This window comes from Podarcis vaucheri, assembly GCF_965113315.1.
Source record: "Podarcis vaucheri genome assembly, chromosome: 8".
Lineage (NCBI taxonomy): Eukaryota > Metazoa > Chordata > Lepidosauria > Squamata > Lacertidae > Podarcis > Podarcis vaucheri.
In genome coordinates, this window is record NC_138766.1 from 27106674 (window position 1) to 27129020 (window position 22347).

Below are 22347 nucleotides of genomic sequence, written 5' to 3' on the forward strand. Positions count from 1 at the left end.
CAATCTAACGCATAGGAAAACCGAATCCTGAAATGCACATTTTGTAATGATTTTTTTCTTTTTAAAAAAAAGTGTTTTTATTAAAGATTTTCTAGGGTCACCTATGGGATGCGGATGGAGTTTTGGTCTAAACTACTGAGCCTAGGGCTTGCCGATCAGAAGGTTGGCAGTTCGAATCCCCGCGATGGGGTGAGCTCCGGTTGCTCGGTTCCTGCTCCTGCCCACCTAGCAGTTCAAAAGCACATCAAAGTACAAGTAGATAAATAGGTACCACTCTGGCGGGAAGGTAAACAGCGTTTCCATGAGCTGCTCTGGTTCACCAGAAGCGGCTTAGTCATGCTGGCCACATGACCCGGAGGCTGTACGCCAGCTCCCTCGGCCAGTAAAGCGAGATGAGCGCCGCAACCCCAGAGTCGTCTGTGACTGGACCTAATGGCCTGGGGTCCCTTTACCTTTACCTTTAGGGTCTCCAAGCCACATAAAGCGTCTCAGCTTTCCGTTCATAGAATCCTTTCTACAGATCAGTCATATTTGAAGTAAGACACTAATATTATAGACCATATAAAGTTGGGGGAGAAGAGGTGGGGAGAGGGAGAGAGAGAAGGGGTTAGTAGACATTCATTCTTTTACATAGTGTATGTGCAAGGTTTTTGTATCAGCATCATACGGGTATGCTCTCTTTCTATTCATTTATTAGTTTTCATTGGTGGTTAGAGAGGTTTGGGGGCCCAGGGTGTGGTTGGTTGCCTTCAGTTGGCTGCAGTGAGTTTCTTTAAATAAATAAAAAGTTTGTATGTGTGTGTAATGCACACACCCTTGATTATGGGTCTCTCCAGTAATGTGAATCTTGAATTCTCTCTTTTTTTCAGTGTGGAGGGAGGAGAACTGTTTGATCGAATTATTGACGAGAACTGCAACTTGTCAGAGATAGACACCATCTTGTTCATAAAGCAGATCTGTGAAGGGGTTCAGTACATGCACCAGATGTACATCCTCCATTTAGACCTGAAGGTACAGTGCATTGATTACACTACCCATGATATTAAAGGTGGCAATTTTCCTCCCTTGAGGCACACTTGCTTGGCTAAAAACTGTTGGATTTCAGTGTTATACCTGCAGTTGATTCTCTCAGACTTATTTTTGTGGTCGCTTAACAAATGACTGCACTATATTCCGCTTTTCTCAAACATTTGCTTTTGTCCCTAAGAAGTCTGACCAACACCTCTGCTCTGCTGAATTTGATACCTAGGTTTAGGTTCTCATGTTTCAATACCAATAAGTAAATTGATAACTGGTCGACGTTCAGGAACTTTTTGAGTTTAATTCAGCAACAAGGATGAGATGTGTTATGTACTGAGTTGAATAGGATTCAGAATGCAGCAGTCTGATTGGTCCTAGAACAATAGGATTCAGAATGCAGCAGTCTGATTGATCCTAGAACAATAGGATTCAGAATGCAGCAGTCTGATTGGTCCACAGGAGCTACCCAATCCAGCTCCAGGTGGAAGTGAATCTGCAACCAGATTGGCCTACAGGTGAATCCTGGAATTAGCCAATCACGTGGGGCCCATTGTGTAAATAATGTATATAAAGCAGACATTCTGGGGGAACTTCCATTCCTCCTCACCACTATGAGCTGAATAAAGGGCATGAAATCCACTCTCGACTCCGAGTATATTTCAAGATGTTACACAGAGATTTGTGTAGCAAAACCCTGTGTCCACCTTTGATATGAAAAGTAGATTTGGAAGGAGGGTGAATAAGTAGGAGTGCACCTTTGGAACCCTGAAAGGAAAAGGAGCTCTGGGCAATGTGGCTAGCCTGTCACCAGCTCTGACAGCATAACAACCAGGCCATAGCAACCAGGGTCTCATGCCTGCTCTGTGCCATACTCTCCTTCCCTGATCCCATCTCCACCATATGGAACACCCTCCCACCAGATATCAAGGAAATAAACAACTATCTGACTTTTAGGAGATATCTAAAGGCAGCCCTGTTTAGGGAAGTTTTTAATGTCTGGTGTTTTATTGTATTTTTATATTTTGTTGGAAGCCTCCCAGAGTGGCTGGGCTAACCCAGCCAGATGGGTGGGGTATAAATAATAAGTTGTTGTTGTTGTTGTTGTTGTTGTTACCGTAGTTTTCTTTGTATAAGACAAGCTTTTTTTCTTTAAAAAAAAATGTTTAACATTTGTACTCGTCTTATACATGGGTAGTGCAGAGTAGGGACTGGTGGTTGGTTCCAGCCATGAGCAGGAGTTTCTTTGCGGGGGGAGATTGGTGACTGTGTCAAGGGGCGTCGCTGTAGCACTTGGGTGCTCGATTGGTGGCTGCCATTGGCAATCATGCACATGATTAGTTGCTTTGGCGAATGTCAGCTCAATAACTCTGGGCAATCCCACACCCCAATTTTCTTAGTTTTGAGTTCCCCCAAATAGGGGTGTCTTATACATGGGGGCATGTTATACATGAAAAAATACATTAGTTAGTTAGTTAGTTAGTTAGTTAGTTAGTTAGTACTGTACCACTTTAAACAGTCATGGGTTCCCCCAAAGGATCCTGGGAACTGTACAGTGGTACCTCGGGTTAAGTGCCGTATTTTTCGCACTATAAGACACACCAGACCACAAGACGCACCTAGTTTTTGGAGAAGGAAAACAAGAAAAAAAATATTCTGAATCTCAGAAGCCAGAACAGCAAGAGGGATAGCTGCACAGTGAAAGCAGCAATCCCTCTTGCTGTTCTGGCTTCTGTGATAGCTGCGCAGCCTGCATTCGCTCCATAGGACGCACACACATTTCCCCTTACTTTTTAGGAGGGAAAATGTGAGTCTTACAGAGCAAAAAAAATACGGTACTTAATTCGTTCTGGAGGTCCATTCTTAACCTGAAGCTGTTCTTAATCTGGAGCACCACTTTAGCTAATGGGGCCTCCTGCTGCTGCCGCGCCGCTGGAGCACGATTTCTGTTCTCATCCTGAAGCAAAGTTCTTAACTCAAGGTACTATTTCTGGGTTAGCGGAGTCTGTAACCTGAAGCGTATGTAACCTGAAGTGTCTGTAACCCGAGGTACCACTGTACTTTGTTAAGAGTGCTGAGAACTGTTAGGGGACCCCTATTGCCCTCACAGAGCTACAGTCCCCAGAGTTCCCAGAGAAGATGTGTCAATGGTTGACCACTCTGGAGATGGTAGAGCACTCTTGAGATGAGCAAAGATGGAATCTCCTAGCGACTCTCAGCACCCTCAATAAACTACAGTCCCCTGGTTTTTTTGAGGGAAGCCACAACTGTTAAAGTGGTAAGAGTTAAAGTGTTTTAAATGTATATTATAGATACGGCCTGCCATATTATTATATTTGAAGAAGGACTTTTGTGTAAAATGAGTCCTTGCTGAAGGGATGCAGTTTTCCCCTGGGTTGAAGTTAGGCACAGTGGCCTGGCATGAATTTTGAGGCCTTCGCTTGGTAGTGGTCCCCATGCTGGAGAATGGGTCCAGCAAATGCTCAACAAATGCTCTTGAACTTGTTTTTTCTCCAGGAATAGCCGCACTGGTTTTGTTATATTCATATGTGTGAACTGTTCTGACTTAAGCCAAAGCAATACTTTGAGCGGTCCGCTGAGTGAACCTGAAGAATCTGATCACTTTAGGTGGTAATTAATGTGTGTGATATTGCTGGGACATTATATCTGTTTTTAGTGCTGAAACATTAGAACTAGCAGGAACCACCTTGTTCACCTCTGGCCAAGAGGAGAATTCGATTATTGGTCCTGCCAAGCTTTTGTCTGCAGAAACCATCACATCTGAACCAAAATGGGCTAGGTCACCTTTTTGTGCTTTTAACATTTCGTTTGCTTCAGTTCAGAACCTTGCATAACTTCAACATCGTCCTATCCATTGATGTTCCTTTACATGGATTTAAGACTATATCCATGCATAATTTTATAAACTAGTGCCATGTATCTTTTAAATGCCTTCTCTAAACTAAAAAGTCCCAAATGCTGCAACCGTTCCTCATAGGGCAGTCACTCCATCCCTTTGGTCATTTCAGTTCCCCTTTTCCAACTCTGCAATATCCTTTTGGAAGTGAGGCAACCAGAACTGCACAGAGTATTCCAAATGCAGTTGCACCATAGATTTGTATGATGGTATTATGATAGCAGAGGGACGTGGGTGGCGCTGTGGGTTAAAGTACAGAGCCTAGGACTTGCTGATCGAAAGTCAGGGGTTTGAATCCCTTCAATGGGGTGAGCTCCCGTTGTTTGGTCCCTTCTCCTGCCAACCTAGCAGTTCGAAAGCACGTCAAAGTGCAATTAGATAAATAGGTACCACTCCAGCGGGAAGGTAAACAGTGTTTCCGTGCGCTGCTCTGGTTCGCCAGAAGCGGCTTAGTCATGCTGGCCACATGACCTGGAAACTGTACGCCAGCTCCCTCAGCCAATAAAGCGAGATGAGCGCCGCAACCCCAGAATCGGTCACGACTGGACCTAATGGTCAGGGGTCCCTTTACCTTTTTATTATGATAGCAGCAATTTGCCTTTTTTCAGGGCTCCTGCACATTGAGTCAACATCTCTATGATTTATCCTTCTTGAAAAACTGTAAATTTGTGAGACAAGTATGGATTCAAATATATAATCAGCAATGATGGTGCTTGAGGTGGGTGCCTGAAGACTCAAATCACACATCTGACATAGCGATCCTTTGATCAAATTCATTCCGATTTCAGCTGAGGTTGTGACATTTGAGAGCATCACCATATAAAAAAAGGATTAAAGCAATTTGTCTCCTGACAGCCCAGATGCATTTAACCTTTAAGTCTTTCCTCTCAGTCAATATCTGTTGTTGTTGTTGTTGTTGTTGTTGTTGTTGCTGCTGCTGCTGCTGTTGTTGTTGTTGTTGCTGTTGTTGTTGCTGTTGTTGTTGTTGTTGCTGTTATATACAGCCCTTTATCTAAAGATCCCAGGGCGGTGAACAACATTAACAACATAATTCACATAGTATAATAATCAAATCACAGAAAAAATCATAATAACATTCCCCCCTCAACACACACACACATTTAAAAGGCCCACATTTAATATGTTAGATACTGGTTAGGGAGGGGAAGAACAGTGAACTAAGAAGCTAAAGCTGAAAGATAAATGTTGAGTAATGGTGAGTTTTAAAATAAGAGTGGAGGAGGAGGGGAGCTTAAAAAAAATTCCATGTCTCAGCCTGGATTCATAATGGGCTGCAAAATCACAACACAGACTTCCTGAAGTCCAGTTTGAGTCCTTTCTGAAAGCTCACTAATGAGTTTTTTATCTTGACTGGCCACATTATGTCAAACAGAAAAGCCACAGCAAGCGAAAAGCTACCCTGGCAGAGCATTCCCAGCCTCAAATACCACATGTTTACAGTCTGAGATGTCCACAGAGTCTAACCTGCTTCGTGATGCAGGCACTGCAAAGCGTATTTTTGTGCTGTGTTGTATTTTAAATGTGCTGATTCCACTTCATGTAGCATTTCTCATAAATGTGTGCTCTCTTTCTTTTTTCCCCTCCTGGCAGCCTGAGAATATCCTGTGTGTGAACAGAGAGACAAATCAAATCAAGATTATTGACTTTGGGCTGGCAAGGAGGTACGTTGCTTTCAGTCAAGCTACCAGCATCTTTTAGTTCCTAAATCCAAAGTCCATTTTCAAGTGATCCAATATTGGGAGAAATGGTGCAATAATAAAGAAAAGACTCTCTAGGCTAGCAAATGATGGCTGGTCTTGAACACATTTCCTGATGAACCTGATAGTACACATGTTGGTCGAAGTTTCTGAACAGGCGATCTTCACAGAAGGGTGAAAAGGCTGCTTTTGTTGCTGAAAATGCTGTCCTAGACCGGAAGAGGGATCCAATTTTGCTTCTTTCCAAATAATTCAGAGCAAGATGCTATCGTGATACAAGATCCTCTGCGACAGGCTGCATGCAGTCATCAAAATAAACACAGTCCTCTCAAATTCACATTCTGATCCTCTCAACATGTTCAATGTAGGGCTCATTTCATGCCATATGTTAAGGATGGAGGTACTAAACCAAATGGCAAAATTACAAAACAATGGCCGTACAAGAAAAGGAAGTTTGGGGCAAGACAACAAGAGATGCTTTCTAGTCACCAGCATGTTTTATATCAGGCACAGGCAAACTCGGTCCTCCAGATTTTTTGGGACTACAACTCCCTTCATCCCTGACCACTGGTCCTGTTAGCGAGGGATGATGGGAGTTGTAGTCCCAAAACATCTGGAGGGCTGAGTTTGCCTATGCCTGTTTTATATTCTCTGGCATCATCCTGCCAGCTATCTGTTTGCCTGCCCCCACTAACTGCCTATTTAAAGCATATTTGGGTGGAATTCAATGTAGTGTTCAGTGGGATATGTGTGAGTTCAACGTGGTCTGCCCACACAGTGGGACTCCCCCCCCTTCCTTCACTGCTGTCACATGTCCCCTAAACATAGTCTGTGTTTTTTCCCCAATCCTCCAGAGCACATTTAGGGAGCATGGGGAAAGGAAAGAAAGAAAGTCCTGTGGACAAGTGGACCTTGTTCCTCTTGCTCATCAACTTAGTTGAATCCCAACCTTTGTGTTGAACTCTTAAGTATCTGTACATACTGTAAACGCCATCTTTGCTGTCATTGTTTCTCATGCATTTCGTTGTCGTTCATTAGATATAAACCAAGGGAGAAGCTTAAGGTCAACTTTGGCACTCCAGAATTCCTCGCTCCTGAAGTTGTAAACTACGACTTTGTATCGTTTCCTACTGACATGTGGAGTATAGGTGTCATTGCCTATATGTTGTAAGTATGCTGCAGCCTACATTGTTAAGACTGTGTTTTTCTCCTACAGTTGATGTCAACTTGATGAAAGCTACTCCTGGACTCTGACTGTTGCTTAAAGTCCAGAAGGTTTACGTTGTTCCGTGATCTACGTAATCAACAAAACGTTTTGCCTATTTCCCTGTTTCCCGCAGGCTTAGTGGATTGTCTCCTTTCCTGGGTGATGATGATAATGAGACTCTGAACAACATCCTCGCTTGTCGGTGGAACTTTGAAGATCAAGAATTTGAAAAAGTGTCGGAGGAAGCTAAAGACTTCATCACTAAGCTTCTCATTAAGGAAAAGGGGTAACCAGATGCCAGTAGCTTCAATGTACTGTCCAACCAGAAATTGTTTCCAAAAATGAAAAGTTCTTTTCATATGTACCGTATTTTTTGCTCTATAAGACTCACCTTTTCCTTCCTAAAAAGTAAGGGGAAATGTGTGTGCGTCTTTCCCAGAAGCCAGAACACTAAGAGGGATCGCTGTGCAGTGATCTGCTGCTTGCTGTTCTGGCTTCTGAGATTCAGAATAATTTTTTTCTTGTTTTCCTCCTCCTTATGGTCTGGTGCGTCTTATAGAGCAAAAAATACGGTATCTCTCAAGTGGTAGAGTGTTTCAATGATAAAATCCATCATAAACAAGGAGACTTTTGACGTGTGCATCCAGGAAAATGAACAGGGATATACAATTCTATGAAGTTTAAGAACTTTTCTGTTTAATTCAACAGGAGTGAATTGAGGTTAATAGTTAAATATCATTGTTCATTTATCTGTTTGATTTATAATTCATCCACCCACAATTCTAAGGGTAGATAACAATACGCTAAAATCCCAGTTTCACTGAGCAAACTTTTAATGAGTATGAGTTACTCGTGCGTAAGCTGCCGCCTTTCTAGGCTTAATTGCCTTGGTTAAACCGTTCTGACTGCACAGCCCATCTCCGTGTGGCTGCCTCAGTCGCTAGCAGAATCTGTCTGTGGGCGTTTCTTAAACCTTTCCCAGCATAGAAGCTGTCTGACTCCTAGTTGCCTCCTCCTCTCACTGCGCGGGAGTCTTCTGCGCAGGGAGGGCGTGGGTAGTGGAGGACCTGTGCTCTCCTCACTGATGTCCAGAGAAGAATCCTGGAGTTCTCCCTCTGCTTCCCCCATTTGCCCCCCTTTATCCCTGGTGTTGCGCTGATTTCCTTCCTCCTCTACCAAGCTGCTTCTCCCCCTGCTGCTGGGTCCTTCGCCTGCAGAATCTGGGAGCCTCCCCTTCGCCTCTCGCTCTGATGTCAGTCCCTGACAAAACTCTCACATCATCCCTGTCTGCTGGTGACCAGAAGCCAAAATTATACTGCATTTCCAGGAGAATTTTTTCAGGCCCAACTAGTGCTGCACCCTGTTCTCACAGTGGGCAACCCAATGTCTATAGGAAGCCTGCAAACAGGATCTGAGTGCGCCCACTAGTATAAAGGCCCCATCGAGATCAGGATTGTATTCTGAATTGGGATCCTATGTGACTGCTTTTCTTCCAAAATAAAAGTGGCCAGCTTAAGCATGCTTTTAAAAAAGGTTAATAATGTAAAGTGTGGTTTGTTTCTCAGCCGTAAATTTAAAACTGCCTTTCAGTCAATCCTGTTGTTTTTTTTTGGGGGGGGAGGCACATTTTAAACATGAATGCTACAATCGCTGTATAGCTATTAAATACTGACACTCATTTTTACCCCCCCCCTTTAAGCTGGAGGATAAGTGCAACTGCGGCCTTAAAGCATCCTTGGCTATTTGACCAAACACTTCATTGTAAATTGCAATCTAAGGTTTGTATATCAGAATAGAATTGTTTTCTAAAATTGCTTAGCTCATTGTGCTAAATGTGATCTTCCAAAATTCGTACTTCCCAAACTGAAACGTGTACCAAAGCAAAGCTCTTCTTCAAAATTTGCACGGCTCTGAATTTTGTGGTGCAGTCCTCCGAGCCAAACGATGCATACAAAAATGTGTGTTTTTGTGAAAGTAGCATCCACAAAAATGCATTCTGTTATGTGGAAATTGCTTCCACATAATGCTTATGCTGGGCAAAATTATGTGCAAAAAGTATTAGGAGAACTGTGCACAAATTTGCATACAGATTTTCATGCGGGCTGCATCTGCAGTGGGACAAACTGAAGACTGGGAGGGAAATGAGAAACTGAGAGTAACTGAAGTTGACAAATTCACCCATCTCTATTCCTAAATCAGTTCTGCTATTGAACTTATCTGGCTAGATTCTTATTCCTGGGCTGATGTTGGTATTGTTGGTGCTTTAAAACTACCAACTACTAAAGATGAATGGGTAGTCAAATTGTGCGAGTACTTGGAGCTCGCGAAGCTGTCAGATGCAGTAAGAGATAAACCTAAAAAGATGGTGAAAGAAGAATGGGAATGTTTAAATAATTATCTAGGGGATAAGGGTTCATCAATAAAGACCTGGTTATGTTTAGAATGATACCACATAGGAAAATGTTCCCTGATACCAAGATGAGGGATTCTATGGAATGCAGATAGAGAGAATTGATAAGAATAATGATCTGTTGTGAGCTTGACGGAAGCATACAATAGACGAGCCTCCTTGTGTTTTGGCTCATTTCACACACACACACACACACACACACACACACACACACACACACACCTTTTATCCCTTCCTTCTTCTTCTTTCCTCTTTTTTTCCCCCCATAATGGCTTATGTTCTATGCCATGTACTTTGATATTTTTTGTAGTTTTTTTAGCCTTTTCCATTATTATTATCGAGGATTTTTCTTTTGTAATTCTGGTTGTTTATATTTATCTGTATTTGTTTAAAGCAAAAACTAAAAAAAAACAACCTTTAAAAATACCTACCAATGTATGTGTGGTGCCTATTGGTGTGAAGAAATTATGCTGGTTATTGTAGATGTGGATTTAAGAGTGTGAGGTGCCCCACCCCGGCATATGTACTCTGGCTTGTGCCAAGGGGGCTTAGCCCCCGCTGTTATAGATGCTCCCCACATGAATGCCTGATCACTCAAATACCCAATTTGCACAATCTCTCCCCTTTTGGAAGGGGGGGGGATTAGGAAGCACACCTATTTCTCTGCCACCATAAAGGCAGTCTGTGTCTTGCAATTACAGATAGGTATCCGTGTTGGTCTGCCATAGTCAAAATAAAAAAATTCCTTCCAGTAGCACCTTAAAGACCAACTAAGTTAGTTCTTGGTATGAGCTTTCGTGTGCATGCACACTTCTTCAGATACATTTGAAGTATCTGAAGACGTGTGCATGCACACGAAAGCTCATACCAAGAACTAACTTAGTTGGTCTTTAAGGTGCTACTGGAAGGAATATTTTTATTGTGTCTTGCAACTAAGTCTTGCAATTCATTGCATGATTTGAGCCTTTTAGATGTGCTCCTGAGCCACCTAACTAGAAATAGCACATACAGTGGAGCCTCTACTTACCACCATAATCTGTTCTGGCGGCCCGTCCTTTAGGCAAAACGGGTCACTGGCAGAAGCGCCGTGCGCGCATGTGCAGACGGTGGCAGCGGCCTCTGTGCAAATGGCAGAAGCCGCTTCTGTGCATGCGCGAATTGTGGCAAACCCGGTATTTACTTCCGGGTTTGCTGCAGTCGCAACTTGGATCGGGTCCAAGTAGAGGCGGTCGTAAGTAGAGGTTCTACTATAGTTGCTCGCTGTTTTAAATGTATCACAAGGCTGGGACTCTAGTCGAGCCAGTTCTGACATTCTCTTTTATCTCCCTCTAGAGAAAGGCTAAGGTTTCCGCTGGATCTCAGGCACCTGTGACTCCATAAGCTCTATGAGAAATGGAAGGTTGGTAACATTTCGGGTATCAGTGGAAAGTATTGACTACTGAGCCACTCTGTGAAGGCCACTGCTTTGCTATGAAGCATCCTCACTACATGGATTCAAGGGGTTTCTTCCTACCACCATGTGGTCAAAAGAAATCACCAGATCTGTATAACAATATGAATGCATGCAACTATGTGCAATTGTTTAGGGCAGTTTCCATAACAAGTGCACAGCTTCAAGTTAGTGCCGGTGGGTTGACTTAACATTGACACCTGAAATAGTCTTTGATTAGTAGCACAAAGAAGAAGCGGCTCAGCCTATGGGGTGGAACTGCTCTGCTCGCTTTCTGGCAAGGGAGTCACTGTTGCTTACTGAGAGGCAGAGCGGCAAGGCAGTGAATTAGTTTATTTGTTCTTGCAACCACTGTGGTCATTTCAACCATCATTACAAAGAAATATACATCCTATCCTTGCTATACAGAATGCACATAGATACACCATTAAAAAGACAATGTTAGCCAATTTATACATACATACATACATACATACATACATACATACATACATACATATATACATCTTAAAATGCAAACCAAAACACATACGTTTCTATATTTCATTGACAATCAGGTGGCTACAGTCCGCCATATTATCCTTGATGAACAGTCTTCTCAGTTTTGGGGCAGCAATCACAAATCTTGCCGTGTTGTTTGTCACAAACTTAACAAAGCCAGACAACAAATATGTGATCTCTACTTGTTCGTCAGCTTCAGTCATCTGACACAACAATTCAAGGATAGCTCTTGGTTCAGAATACAGAGGGCAATGTAATACATAATGGTATAGATCTTTAACTGCTTGAGCGACACATATACAAAGCCGCTTTTCTACTGGGATTTTCCTGTAGCGTCCCTCTAAATATTCTGAGGGCATTAGTCTGAAAATGCAAAGCCAGAAATGAACAAATTGGTAAATCATACAGATAGTTCTCAAAGCCATGTGTTACTTTAATTAACTGTAGCTGTGGAGAGAACCTTGATTTCGGGATCACCTGTAGATCTTGTGCAAAGCAGTGAGGAGGACAGCTTGGTGCAAATTCGCCAGTGCACCCGATCCGGCACTGATGCCAGTGCTTTTCCACCACAACGACCTTGCCACTCCCCTTCTTGCTCCCAGTAAGCAACAATGACCCACCTGTCGGGAAGGTAGTGTAGCAGGTCTGCTGCACCTGGCAAGACACTTCTGATACTAAGACTGCAGCCCTAAGCACACTTTTTCATTAGCAATGGATCCATTTGTAGCTCTCAGTCTAAGCCATCACATCCCTGAAAGATGCAGAGCAATGCAGTCCCCTCCCCAAAGTATAATTTGGTCATCTAGCCAGAATTCAATGTCCTGTCAGAACCATATCACAAAACTGTTCTGACCATTCTTGCACGGTATGTTTTCAGATTACCAGAATGGTTTTAAAAAACACACACTATGGGAACAAGTTCAAGGGACTATGGAGAATATCTGGAGATGGCTCCTTCTTGATTTTGGAAATGCTGAAAGCTCCTGCTTGCATAACCACTTGTTATTTATTTTTTTAAACTTGCGAATATTAACTTAAGATATGAAATACGCCACTTTGCATTTTGAGTACTAATTCTGAGTGGTGTTTTTGGTCCATTTGGCAAGAGACAGTCAGCGCGATGGGGTTACATTTATAACTGGATGGCTTGTAGCATTGTTTTGCGAAGACTGCTCTGCAGAGCTTCAAGGTTTCTGGTTTATAGTAGATTCCTGTAAGTTGCATTACATGTCTCCATGTCTAAGCCACCAAAACCACATTGTTCCCAGTCACTTCAATCATGCACTGAGTCAAATTTGTGGGAAGAGACTACTTGCCTCAACCAGACAGGGTGGAATAAGGCAACATTTCTTATTTTGTCCGGTCTCCAATTTATTCCACATCTGGTGTGAACTCAGGCTCCAATCCTAACCCCATGGACCTGGGTGTAAGCCCAAATGAATTCAGTAGGATATGCTTCAAGGTAGACATGGTACCAAGGGGTTGCTCGAGAGCAAGTAGGCAAATGCCTCCCTGCTCGGCTGTGAAGCCTTGCTTTTGATGCCAAAATAAACTTTCTCTGTGCAGAGCGCCACTCTCCCGTGGCTGGCTCATTCACTGGCAGAATCTGTGAGTGGGCGGTCCTTAAACCTTCCCCAGCAGAGTAGCTTCTTGATGCCCAATCTGCGCCTCCCCTCTCAGCGCAGAAGCCTGGGTATGGGTAACAGAGGGCCTCTCTCCTCCCCGCTTTGCCCAGGCAAGGTGTCCTGGCACCGCCTCGCCTCCTCCGAGCCCTGAAGCGCCTCTCCACTGGAGGTGTGGTTACTCTCCTCCGCTGAGAAAGTGCTGCTTCCTACGATCTTTGGGGGCTCTCTGTAATCCATCCGGCTTTTCCCCTCTCGCCCCTGAGCCGATGGCAGTTCCCTGACAACATGGTTAGGTGGTCTGCATGTATAGAAATAATAGCTACCCATGTGGGCCCACTAGAAGAAAAAAATAGTAATTGCCACGATAGGGTACCTTTATTAAGACCAATTAAAATGTCACAAGTGAGCCAGCTTTTGAGTTGCCCAGAACCCCTGTTTAGGATGAATGTTAAGCAAAACAACAAGGAGCTGCATATGCATCAGTTCTCAGATGCAATGTGGGACGAGGCGACCTCTGACGCAGGAACATAGTTGCTGCTGTAAGGAAAGTGGGAGCAAACAAAACTGCTTAAAGAAAGATGGAAATTCGGTGTGGGGGAGGTAGACAGAAGATTTTAGAAAGTACTGTCTGGCTGCTAAAAATAAATTAAAAATAAATAAATCCCTGCCTTGTAAGTGACCTCAAAGTCATCAGAAGTTCTCCACCCATTGCCTTTTTGTCATTCCCTTTTCTGAAAATGTGTCCAAATAATTATACTGAGAACATTTGGAACAGCCCTGACTAGGAGATAGTCAAGAATCTGTGTGTTTGAATGGATTCCATAGAGCTGAAGGAAGGTGGCAGCCTTTTGTGAGGGGACAGTGGAGAGCTTAGGAGCTCTTTGTAGTTTGGAAGAGAGGGAGAGAGGTGGGGAGGGTTAAGAGTTCACTAAAGGCAGGACCTCTCTCTGGGGATCTGGCGTGACGTGGCAGATTTAATGCCTTGTATATTTGTAAATAGAGTAAATATTAGAGAGAGAGAGCCTAAGTCTCCAGTGCTTTTTCACCCAAAGGCAACCAAACCTAGATATTAAGTGGGATGGGCTACTGCTCAGGGGAGTGGGGAGCATGCCACAGATTGAAAGGGAGCAATCTCTGAATGATCAAAGTGTGATTCAGGCAATGTTATTCATTTAACGGCATTCGTTAAGGGCCATTTCCCCCATTCATAAATAAAGTGTGATAAAACTCTACCAGTAAACAGCCCAGAATATCACTGAAGTCTCACGTGTACATAATTCTGATGCTGATTTTAACGAGATTTTTATCTGTTTCTTTTGCAGAAAAAGCTGCTGTGTGGTTACTGCTGCTATGACGTTTGGAAATTTAAAAAACCCAGCAGTTCTGGTGCTTCAACCCCCCCCCCCTTTCTCCCCATGATGACTTGAGGCTTTTTACTAAGTGGACCAATACCACTTTAGCTGCAGGATTGAGTCGCAGTAGTACTGAACTGCTTTCTTCCCCAGCTTGCTAGCTGTTTTCAGTAGCTGCTGAAGTTTCCAGGAAGGTGTTTCTGTCCAAAGGCGGCTGCTTGAATTTGTGCTTGAGGTTCTTATCATTGCTTGAATTTCAGCGTGATAGCTCTGGTTTTCCAGACTCAACTGTTGAAAGAAATGGTGGGGATTTCTTTTAGATTATCAGATCTCCTCAGCTCAGCAGGTTAGGGTTGAACTCAAATGGGAGAGGATTGCTTTCAAAGAAACTGTATTTTTTTTTTGGGGGGGGAGAAGCAGGTAGCAAATGTGGAAGACTGTGTGTGAAGTTTAATTTTTAAGACAAGGTGTTCTCTTCTTACCATATAATAAATACAGTGATTCTATTACAGCAGTGTGTAAATGGCATGGAAGTATGTTTGCTCTCAGTGCACCATGAAATGCCTTTTCTGTGCCTGCTAACATATCACTCTGATACCATTTTTAATTCGGCCAGGTTATCTTAGGCAACTGCACAATTCAAGTGCAGAGAAGCATGTGTTTCCCCCATCTTGCCTCCCCCTCAAAAATTGGTAATCTTGTGCCTTCGAATATTTGTTCATATTCTCTAAGCATCATAATGAAAGGAATCCCAGTATATATTTATTTTTACGTTGAACAGAGCAGGTAAAAGAAAAGAAGAATGCGCTCTGAAACTGAGAATCCTAATATTCTCCTGGCTTGACAGCTGGCGCAGTGGGAAACATGAACTGAGTGAGGCTCCTAATTCAAATTTCACTTCAGCCGCTGTCTCCTGACCTCAGCCCCTCATCTCAGTATTCGGCTAACAAAACTGACCCACCTTACAAGTTGTTGTAAGGGTTACTGAGTCAACGCCTGTAAAACGTTTTGAACGCTCACAAAAATTCATATAAAATAGGAGAATTGCAGATATTGCTGCAACAGAATTAAGCCGTTGTAGTATTGTAGTAATGTTAAAATGCTGTCCTGCACATTTCATTATAGAAAATCTTCCATTTATCTAAATATGGCTGAATTTATCACTGCCAATGAAGGGTATTTAAGTTGTTATGTGGCCCCAATTCATTGGTCGACGTGGCAATATCTCTATTGCAAGACATCAAAAAATAAAGTCCCATGGAGGCTTTGCAAAGAGCAGAACTTCATTTTCCTGTAGAATGAGGCAGAATCTTCCCTTTTATCCAACCTCTCAAAGTTCCCATTCCTGTGGCATTTGGAAGGAGAGCTTGGGGAATACATGAATAGAAGACCTTGCCCAAGAAACTAAGATTTGGTTTAACTGGCATATAAAAACATAATTATTGCTAACACAGCAACATTTTGCCATGTATGTGTAATAGCTACCAGCTGACCAGCAATGGGCGAGAGTGCTGTTCACATCACAAGTATAATCCATGACAATGCAGCACCCCTCCTCTAGCGTAACAACTTTTCTAATTCTGACAAAATCTGCAGGCTGAATGTGGAAAGGGATTTCAATATACACTTTAGTGCCAGTATTAAGGGTTTTCTCTCTTCATAACACGCACAAGCTGCATGCGGTTTTCAGTCTTTGATAAATATACATATATGTCTTTGTGTGATCGTAGTATTCTAACTGCTGTCTTTGTTTGGGGGAAAAAGAAGGGGGGAAGGATGACCCAGATCCTTGTAGAAAATTAGAATGATTTAGATTCAATCCTTCAAATTTCAATCTTTTTAAAGTTGTGGAACCAATTCAGGCACAATGTTTTGCATTCATAGGAAGGCTCATGGAATTAGTCCTCTGAGTGTGTGCATGTGTGCATAAATGCACACATACACATGGAGGAAAGGGTTGGTTTTTTTCCTTTTTTCTTTTTTGCAAATTCACACAGCTTGCTAGATAATCTCACAACTCATGATTGGGCTCCTGGATGTTTCCTGTTTATAAGATTGTTTAGATGTCTGGACAAACCATTGCCCTGCACACCAAAAATGAATGCGTAAGACAAGTTTTGGAATGGCGGGTCATAACTTTATTAAAATCAAGGACCTGCAAGGGAAGAACTAGAAAACAGTGCAGGCCAGCTATCTTGATGAAGTGGACAAGGAGAGCCTCTGAAGTCTGTTGGAGGTAGCCTCAATAGTCCCATCAGAGGCCACACACAAAATTCCTACTCAGTTCCTAAAATTCAACGGCCAAATCCTATATCACAAAAAAAGGGAGAGCAGGGTGCCATGCTGGCCAGAGAAAGAGTCCAGAGAAGGAGGGGTTGGGTTACTAAGCCAGTCAGATGTCATGGATTAATAGAATTGTAGAGTTGGGATGGACTCCGAGGGTGATGCAGTCCAACCCATGCAATGCAAGAATGTCCCCATGTGACATGATGATGTCACAGGACAGTAAACTCTTATGATGCCATTTCCAGTGGGATAGAGTCAAATGTAGCCCTGCAATAATGTGGAGGACTGAGGTGCTGGGCGGCGATGGGGGGGTGTCCAAGAGCCAACACAGTGATACAAAACATTATGCTAGAATTGGACCAGTTTTGTGGTCTTTGTGTGCTTTCTGTTGCTTCAGAAAGAGAATACTCCTACAGCAATAGTAAAAACCAGTACAATTTTTATTCTTGTTTTCAAATTTCCCATCATGTTATCAGTGGCAACCCTGAGTTTCATGGTGATCTATTGTGGATAAATTGGCATCGGTCAAAGCCTTAATCAGGGCTATTTTCAAATGTCAGATCCACCTCATGACAAAACAGTGGCATGGCACCCAGCGGTACCCCAGTAGTTTCCAGGCTATTCCTGCTGCTTGCTCAGACATCTTTGTTTTATCAGGTGGCAATATTTCTGTAGCTTTTCTTGGGTTTCTGACATTAAAAGTGGTATCTGCAGTGCTAGCTTTTGCGAGCACAGGGGGCCTATGAAACATACTTACATGCTAACAGAGGCTACTACATGGCAGAAGGAAACACATGATTTGAAATGATAGTAGCATGTTGGTGATCTAGTCCAGAAATCTCATGCCCACACCACGAGTTAAATGTAAGATGTGAAAACTTTTCAGTGTTTGGAGATTTGAAATGTGGGCTATGTTCAGAACTGAGTGATCAGAGGAGCAGAAGGCCACAGAAGAAGGTTTCAGTAAGTTGGGTTCAGGAGATCACTCAACATAGAGTGAGGTACAGGTAGAGGTGGAACAGGGAACAAGGTAAAATAGTACAGGCTTGCAGATCCTACTTGGAACCAACATAACTTCATTAATTCATGGACTTTCAGAAGGAAGACCATGCATAGCCAAGTAGGTCAGAGAAGAGAAATTGGTGGCTCTTATGAGGGAGAGATTGCGGTCTGTCCGTCAGCCTCAATGACAGCATATGGAATAATAACCTACAGTGATGGCTATCCATCAGATCATTAGTTATCTAAGTTTACTCATGCCACTGGAACCTGTGCTAGAAAATTAATTTATGTTGCTGCATCTTATTGTGCAACAAAGCAGAAAGTTGGAAGGATGCAGCCTATTCAACACAATGTGATTCACTGATGCAAGGGCACACATATCCCACGAGGTTTTGAAAACCAAGCTCTGTACTTATCAATAACCGGCTGTAAACTTGCGAAAAGCAACACTTGGTGGGTAACATACACATTAAACATCAAGAAATCAATTCCATTGAATTAATACATATCCTCAGAAATATGTTCTGCCCTGTATTTCTGAATGTCTGAATATAAGCAACCTGGCCATTGGTCTTCTTGTGCTTGCAAACGCTATCACAGGAAACACACCGCTGTCCCGTTCACTTCAAAGGAAGGGAGCGACTGTGTGTGCATCCCTCTACAAATATATGAAGTTTCCTGCCTTGCTGCTGAATGGGGCAAAACATCAGAGCCCACATAGGGAGTTGAACCAAAGCTGAACTCTGTGGATTATGCACAGTGCTATATCCTCGGACTGCTCTGTTGTGAAAACCCTCCTGAACTGAAGGTACGAGGGTTGGGTTGCCATTTGGTATCCATTGCAAATGAACGCCATGGGTTATATCCAGTTGTGCCTCTCCATTCATAGAAGGCTCTTTACGACAGCGGAAAGAGGTTAGGAAGCAATGTTTGCAGACTCCCACTTTCTCCTGCAGATTTGAGGGCGCTGCAGAAGGAGGGGAGGAATCAATGAAAATTGCTCCCCTTCCCATACATTCACAAAAGCCAGCACTGGATTGAAGAGGTTTCTATCAATGGAGGCACACAAACAAGTACAACCAGTGCTTTTTTTCCTTCTTCTTTTTTTTAGGGGTACTCTCATTTTGACTCAAGAAAATCACCATTTTATAGTTCAGATCAGGGAAAATAAATACAGTAAAAGGACAAAAGGATAAAGATTCGCAAAATGTTTAGGGGTATGCATCACCCCAGGAAAAAGCAGCCCCATGTTTTTGCAAGCTAGGCACAACTTCTACAAGGAAAATAACTTTTATTTTGTAAGTTCTTGGGTAAGGAGCAAAAGAAAGCAAACTTGGATTTTAGGATCCCACAGAACTGTGTAGTAATCATGACAGTGTCCAGTTTCTTTACACTAATCCCTAAATGAGATTGACAGGTATTTCACAGTCATGTTTAACAGTCAGATGTAACTAAATGCTTGTTTGTCGCTATGTACAATGCACTGCATACAGTATGTTGAAAGAGATGAAAAATGCCACCTGTAAATAATGCTTTCAACAGTTGCAATTTCAAAACAGTTGTAATCATGGTATCATGTTTCAAGGCACCTTTTCTTGACTTTTAAGATTATATTAAAATAATACTTGATCAACTAGAAGATAACTACTTCTACAAGACTCATATAAATTATTATTCTATATTTATTGCACTTTGAACAGCATGCTTTTAACTCCACTTGGCTTTTTTATTTTATAAATGATATAACCACAGTTTGTTCTCTTCAGGTTTTTTGTGCGTGTGTGTGTTTCACAGCACAGTTTTTCTGATTTTATACCAGGCTAATCAAAGAGAGTGAGTGTGTAACTGTATGTGTGTTTTTGCTTATCTGTACGGTATTTTGTTTTAAGAGTTTTAGAAACTGTGAATTGCCATGTTTGAGAGCAGGTTGCTTGAGGAGGGCACTTTACAAGCTGTAGTTATTGCATTCAGCTGTTCATTCACAGATGGGCAGAGGTGACTACAGCTATTGCTTTTGCAACTAGGGAACAGAACAGACGTTTCTCCTAATAAACGTGTCAAGATTCAGAATCCAGTGGGGTGTGATTCCAAAACAATTGGATATTTAGTGTGGCACAAATACAGTCCACATAAACTGCAAACTGCTATGGATTGGGTGTACGTTTGGTGATAGTTGGGCCTTAATCACTTCGCAGTGGCTTCCTGCCTCTATTTTGTTCTCTCTCATTTGTGTCACTGCACTGATTGGTGCAATACACAATATATTAAGGCTCTTCTGGGCTTAGCTCATTCTGAGAATTTATGGACTGAAATGGTATAAAAGGTTTGCACAGAGTGTCTCTTTCTCATTGCTAGGAATCACAGCCATTCTACACACACACAGCTGTGATTGGAGGAAAGGGCTTTCAGGTCAAAATATACTATTTCTGTGTAGACATATATGAGTTGTATTAGCTCAGCATCTCTCAACTAAGCACCCCACACATTCAGAAATGCCCATAACAGAAGGTATCAATTTTTTACAGCATACTACACTTGTGATTAACCTTGGATTACCAAGAATTAACATGGGATTTCAGTTGTTGTTGCTGCTGTTGTGAGGCCTGCAGATTTTGGATACGCCGAAATCACAGTCAGCAGTCTACAAGGTCCATAAGAAAGCTCACATATTTCAGAGATTAATTCATGAGAACTTCAGGTTTTGCTTCTGGTTCAATGGTGACAAAAAGCTGAAATGACTTCTAGAGTCTTGTGGCATCTTAAAGACTAACAGATGTTTTGTTCCATTTCATCAAACAGAGGGCAGGTGGGCGGGCAGGGGTTTAGTATTTGCACCCATTTCTGCAGCACCAAAGCAGCTCATGCCATGGAGTTTTAAGATCTCCTTCCTCTCTCCACCCAATCAATTCTACATCAATTTCATATTGCAGAAGAAAAGCTGACCCTAATATGGTTTTAAATATAAATAATATCAGGTGAACAAAATGAAAGGTTTCAGTTATGATTCAGAAGTTGACAGCGATGACTAGTCCACAGCAGTCTTGCAAAGACCTTTAAAAAATGTTTTGCTCTCAGAAAGAAAGGATGCTGTATCTTAATGCATTATTTTCTTTACTAGTATAATGCTACGTGATTATGCCCAGTGTAAGTGAGGCTTAATATTGCATGAATCCACAGTAGGAACATTAAGGGTTTATGCACACTTAACTTTCGCCCCATGTCTTCCAGGAACAGTTGTGCACTTGAAAGCTCTGTGTCAGAGTGCTTTGTGGTTTTTTTACTCCAGAGCTTTCCCCGTGAAAATTTGGGTCTTCTGCAGATTGCTGTTTGCTCTGATTCCGCAGTAAAGAGTGGATTTTCACAGGGAAAGACAAGGGGAAGAGAGAGCACTCAGACATGGTGCTTTAAAACCCAGGCTGTGTTTGGAAAGCATTGAGGAAAGGTAAGTGTGGACAAGCCCTTAGACCAGAGGCTCTCAAAGTGTGTGACAGGACACGATTTCCTCCAGTGTTTCATCCTACCTGGGTTAAATTAAAAACACACCCAAGGCAGTGACATACTTGGTTGCACAAACCTTTCTCAATGCCTGGGAGGACAACTAATCAAATAAAGAATGGGGATTGAGTCTACATGGATTTAACCATATACTGAGACCAGTACCAGATTTACGTATAAGCTAAACAAGCTATAGCTTAGGGCCCCACTCTCTTGGGGCCCCCAAAAAAATTAAAGAAAAAAAAACCTGGATGTACATTTCCAAAATATAAGATTAAAAACAAATAAAATAAAACCTACATACAGCAACAGTGGCAAATGGCTTTAGATACCTATTAGGTCCATGAATTACCATACAGCATATATTCAACACAAAAAACAGCGACAATTTGTTGTTGACAAAGGACAGCTGGACATATAAAGGGCCCCATTACCTTCAGTAGCTTAGGGCCTCCTCAAACCTAAATCCGGCCCTTACACAGGTAGCAAAGTCCAAAGAAATTAAAATCCCAGCAACTAAATAATAATAAAAAAGAGTGTTACTTCACTGGCCCCACAGACTTGTCCATCAATTCAAATGGTGGGTGGAAACAAAGATCTAATACATAGAAAGGGGACGAGTTTGGAGAAACTCAGTATGCCTCTCTTATCAACTATCAGACGTTTTAAATGAGAGCCAGCTCCCACTTTGAGAATCCTGGATTTAGGCTGACATATTCACCTTCCATGAAGGCTAATAGTTCAACAGTTAACTACCTATATATAATGTTAGATGAAATATGCATCAAGGTTAACAGTTTGTAAATATGCTGTTCAGGTCTATGTTTAAGATTTCGAAAGCCATTAGCCTTCCAAGTACGTATAGCATGGTACTTAATACCTGTTCTGTGTTCTACGGTATCATATTCTTGACAGTAACAAATGGCTTGAATAGACTTTAAACTATAAAAACATGCAGAAGTTTATGTAATAAATGCATCTTTTTTAAAAGATGGTTTTTGTAGATTAACGCATCCTCTTGTATTATTAAAATGTAAGACATAGCAATTGTGCGCACAAGTCATTGTAGAATAAACGATTACTTTATTTACTTGGAAGTTTGGGGTGGATTGTGTCTTTGTGTCCTAATTTTGCCCTTCAAATTTCAAATACAGTGTCCAGTTTTTGAATGTGAATCTTACCTTAGCATTCAGTTGTTTTACCACACTTCTTTGCATCTCCTCATTATTTGGTAACTGTCAAAAAATAAAACTTCATAAGCTATCCAATGAAAATCATTACATGCTAGCGACCAAACATTTCCAAATATAAAAACTAAATGTCATTAAATGTCAATTATTGAAAGCAAATATCATTGGATGATAACA

General features: G+C 42.1%; 1 protein-coding gene and 1 long non-coding RNA gene across 3 annotated transcripts in view; one reads left to right on the forward strand and one right to left on the reverse strand.

Moving 5' to 3' along the window:
- The window catches only part of MYLK4 (myosin light chain kinase family member 4), an 84289-nt gene extending 73621 nt beyond the window's left edge, over positions 1-10668 (forward strand). For both annotated transcript variants that reach the window (XM_082234359.1, XM_082234358.1), the window contains 6 exons: positions 870-1011; positions 5546-5616; positions 6691-6819; positions 6993-7145; positions 8559-8637; positions 10602-10668. In XM_082234359.1, coding sequence (XP_082090485.1) covers positions 870-1011; positions 5546-5616; positions 6691-6819; positions 6993-7145; positions 8559-8637; positions 10602-10649 — 622 coding nt within the window. In that variant the 3' untranslated portion in view covers positions 10650-10668. The remainder of the gene's footprint in view (positions 1-869; positions 1012-5545; positions 5617-6690; positions 6820-6992; positions 7146-8558; positions 8638-10601) is intronic.
- A 4775-nt stretch (positions 10669-15443) lies between these two features.
- Positions 15444-21837, reverse strand: LOC309538853. The gene is made up of 2 exons (XR_014222398.1): positions 21702-21837; positions 15444-21666 (listed from the first exon to the last, which is right to left on the reverse strand). It is a non-coding gene; the product is annotated as an uncharacterized lncRNA (long non-coding RNA).
- Between the last annotated feature and the right edge of the window lie 510 nt (positions 21838-22347).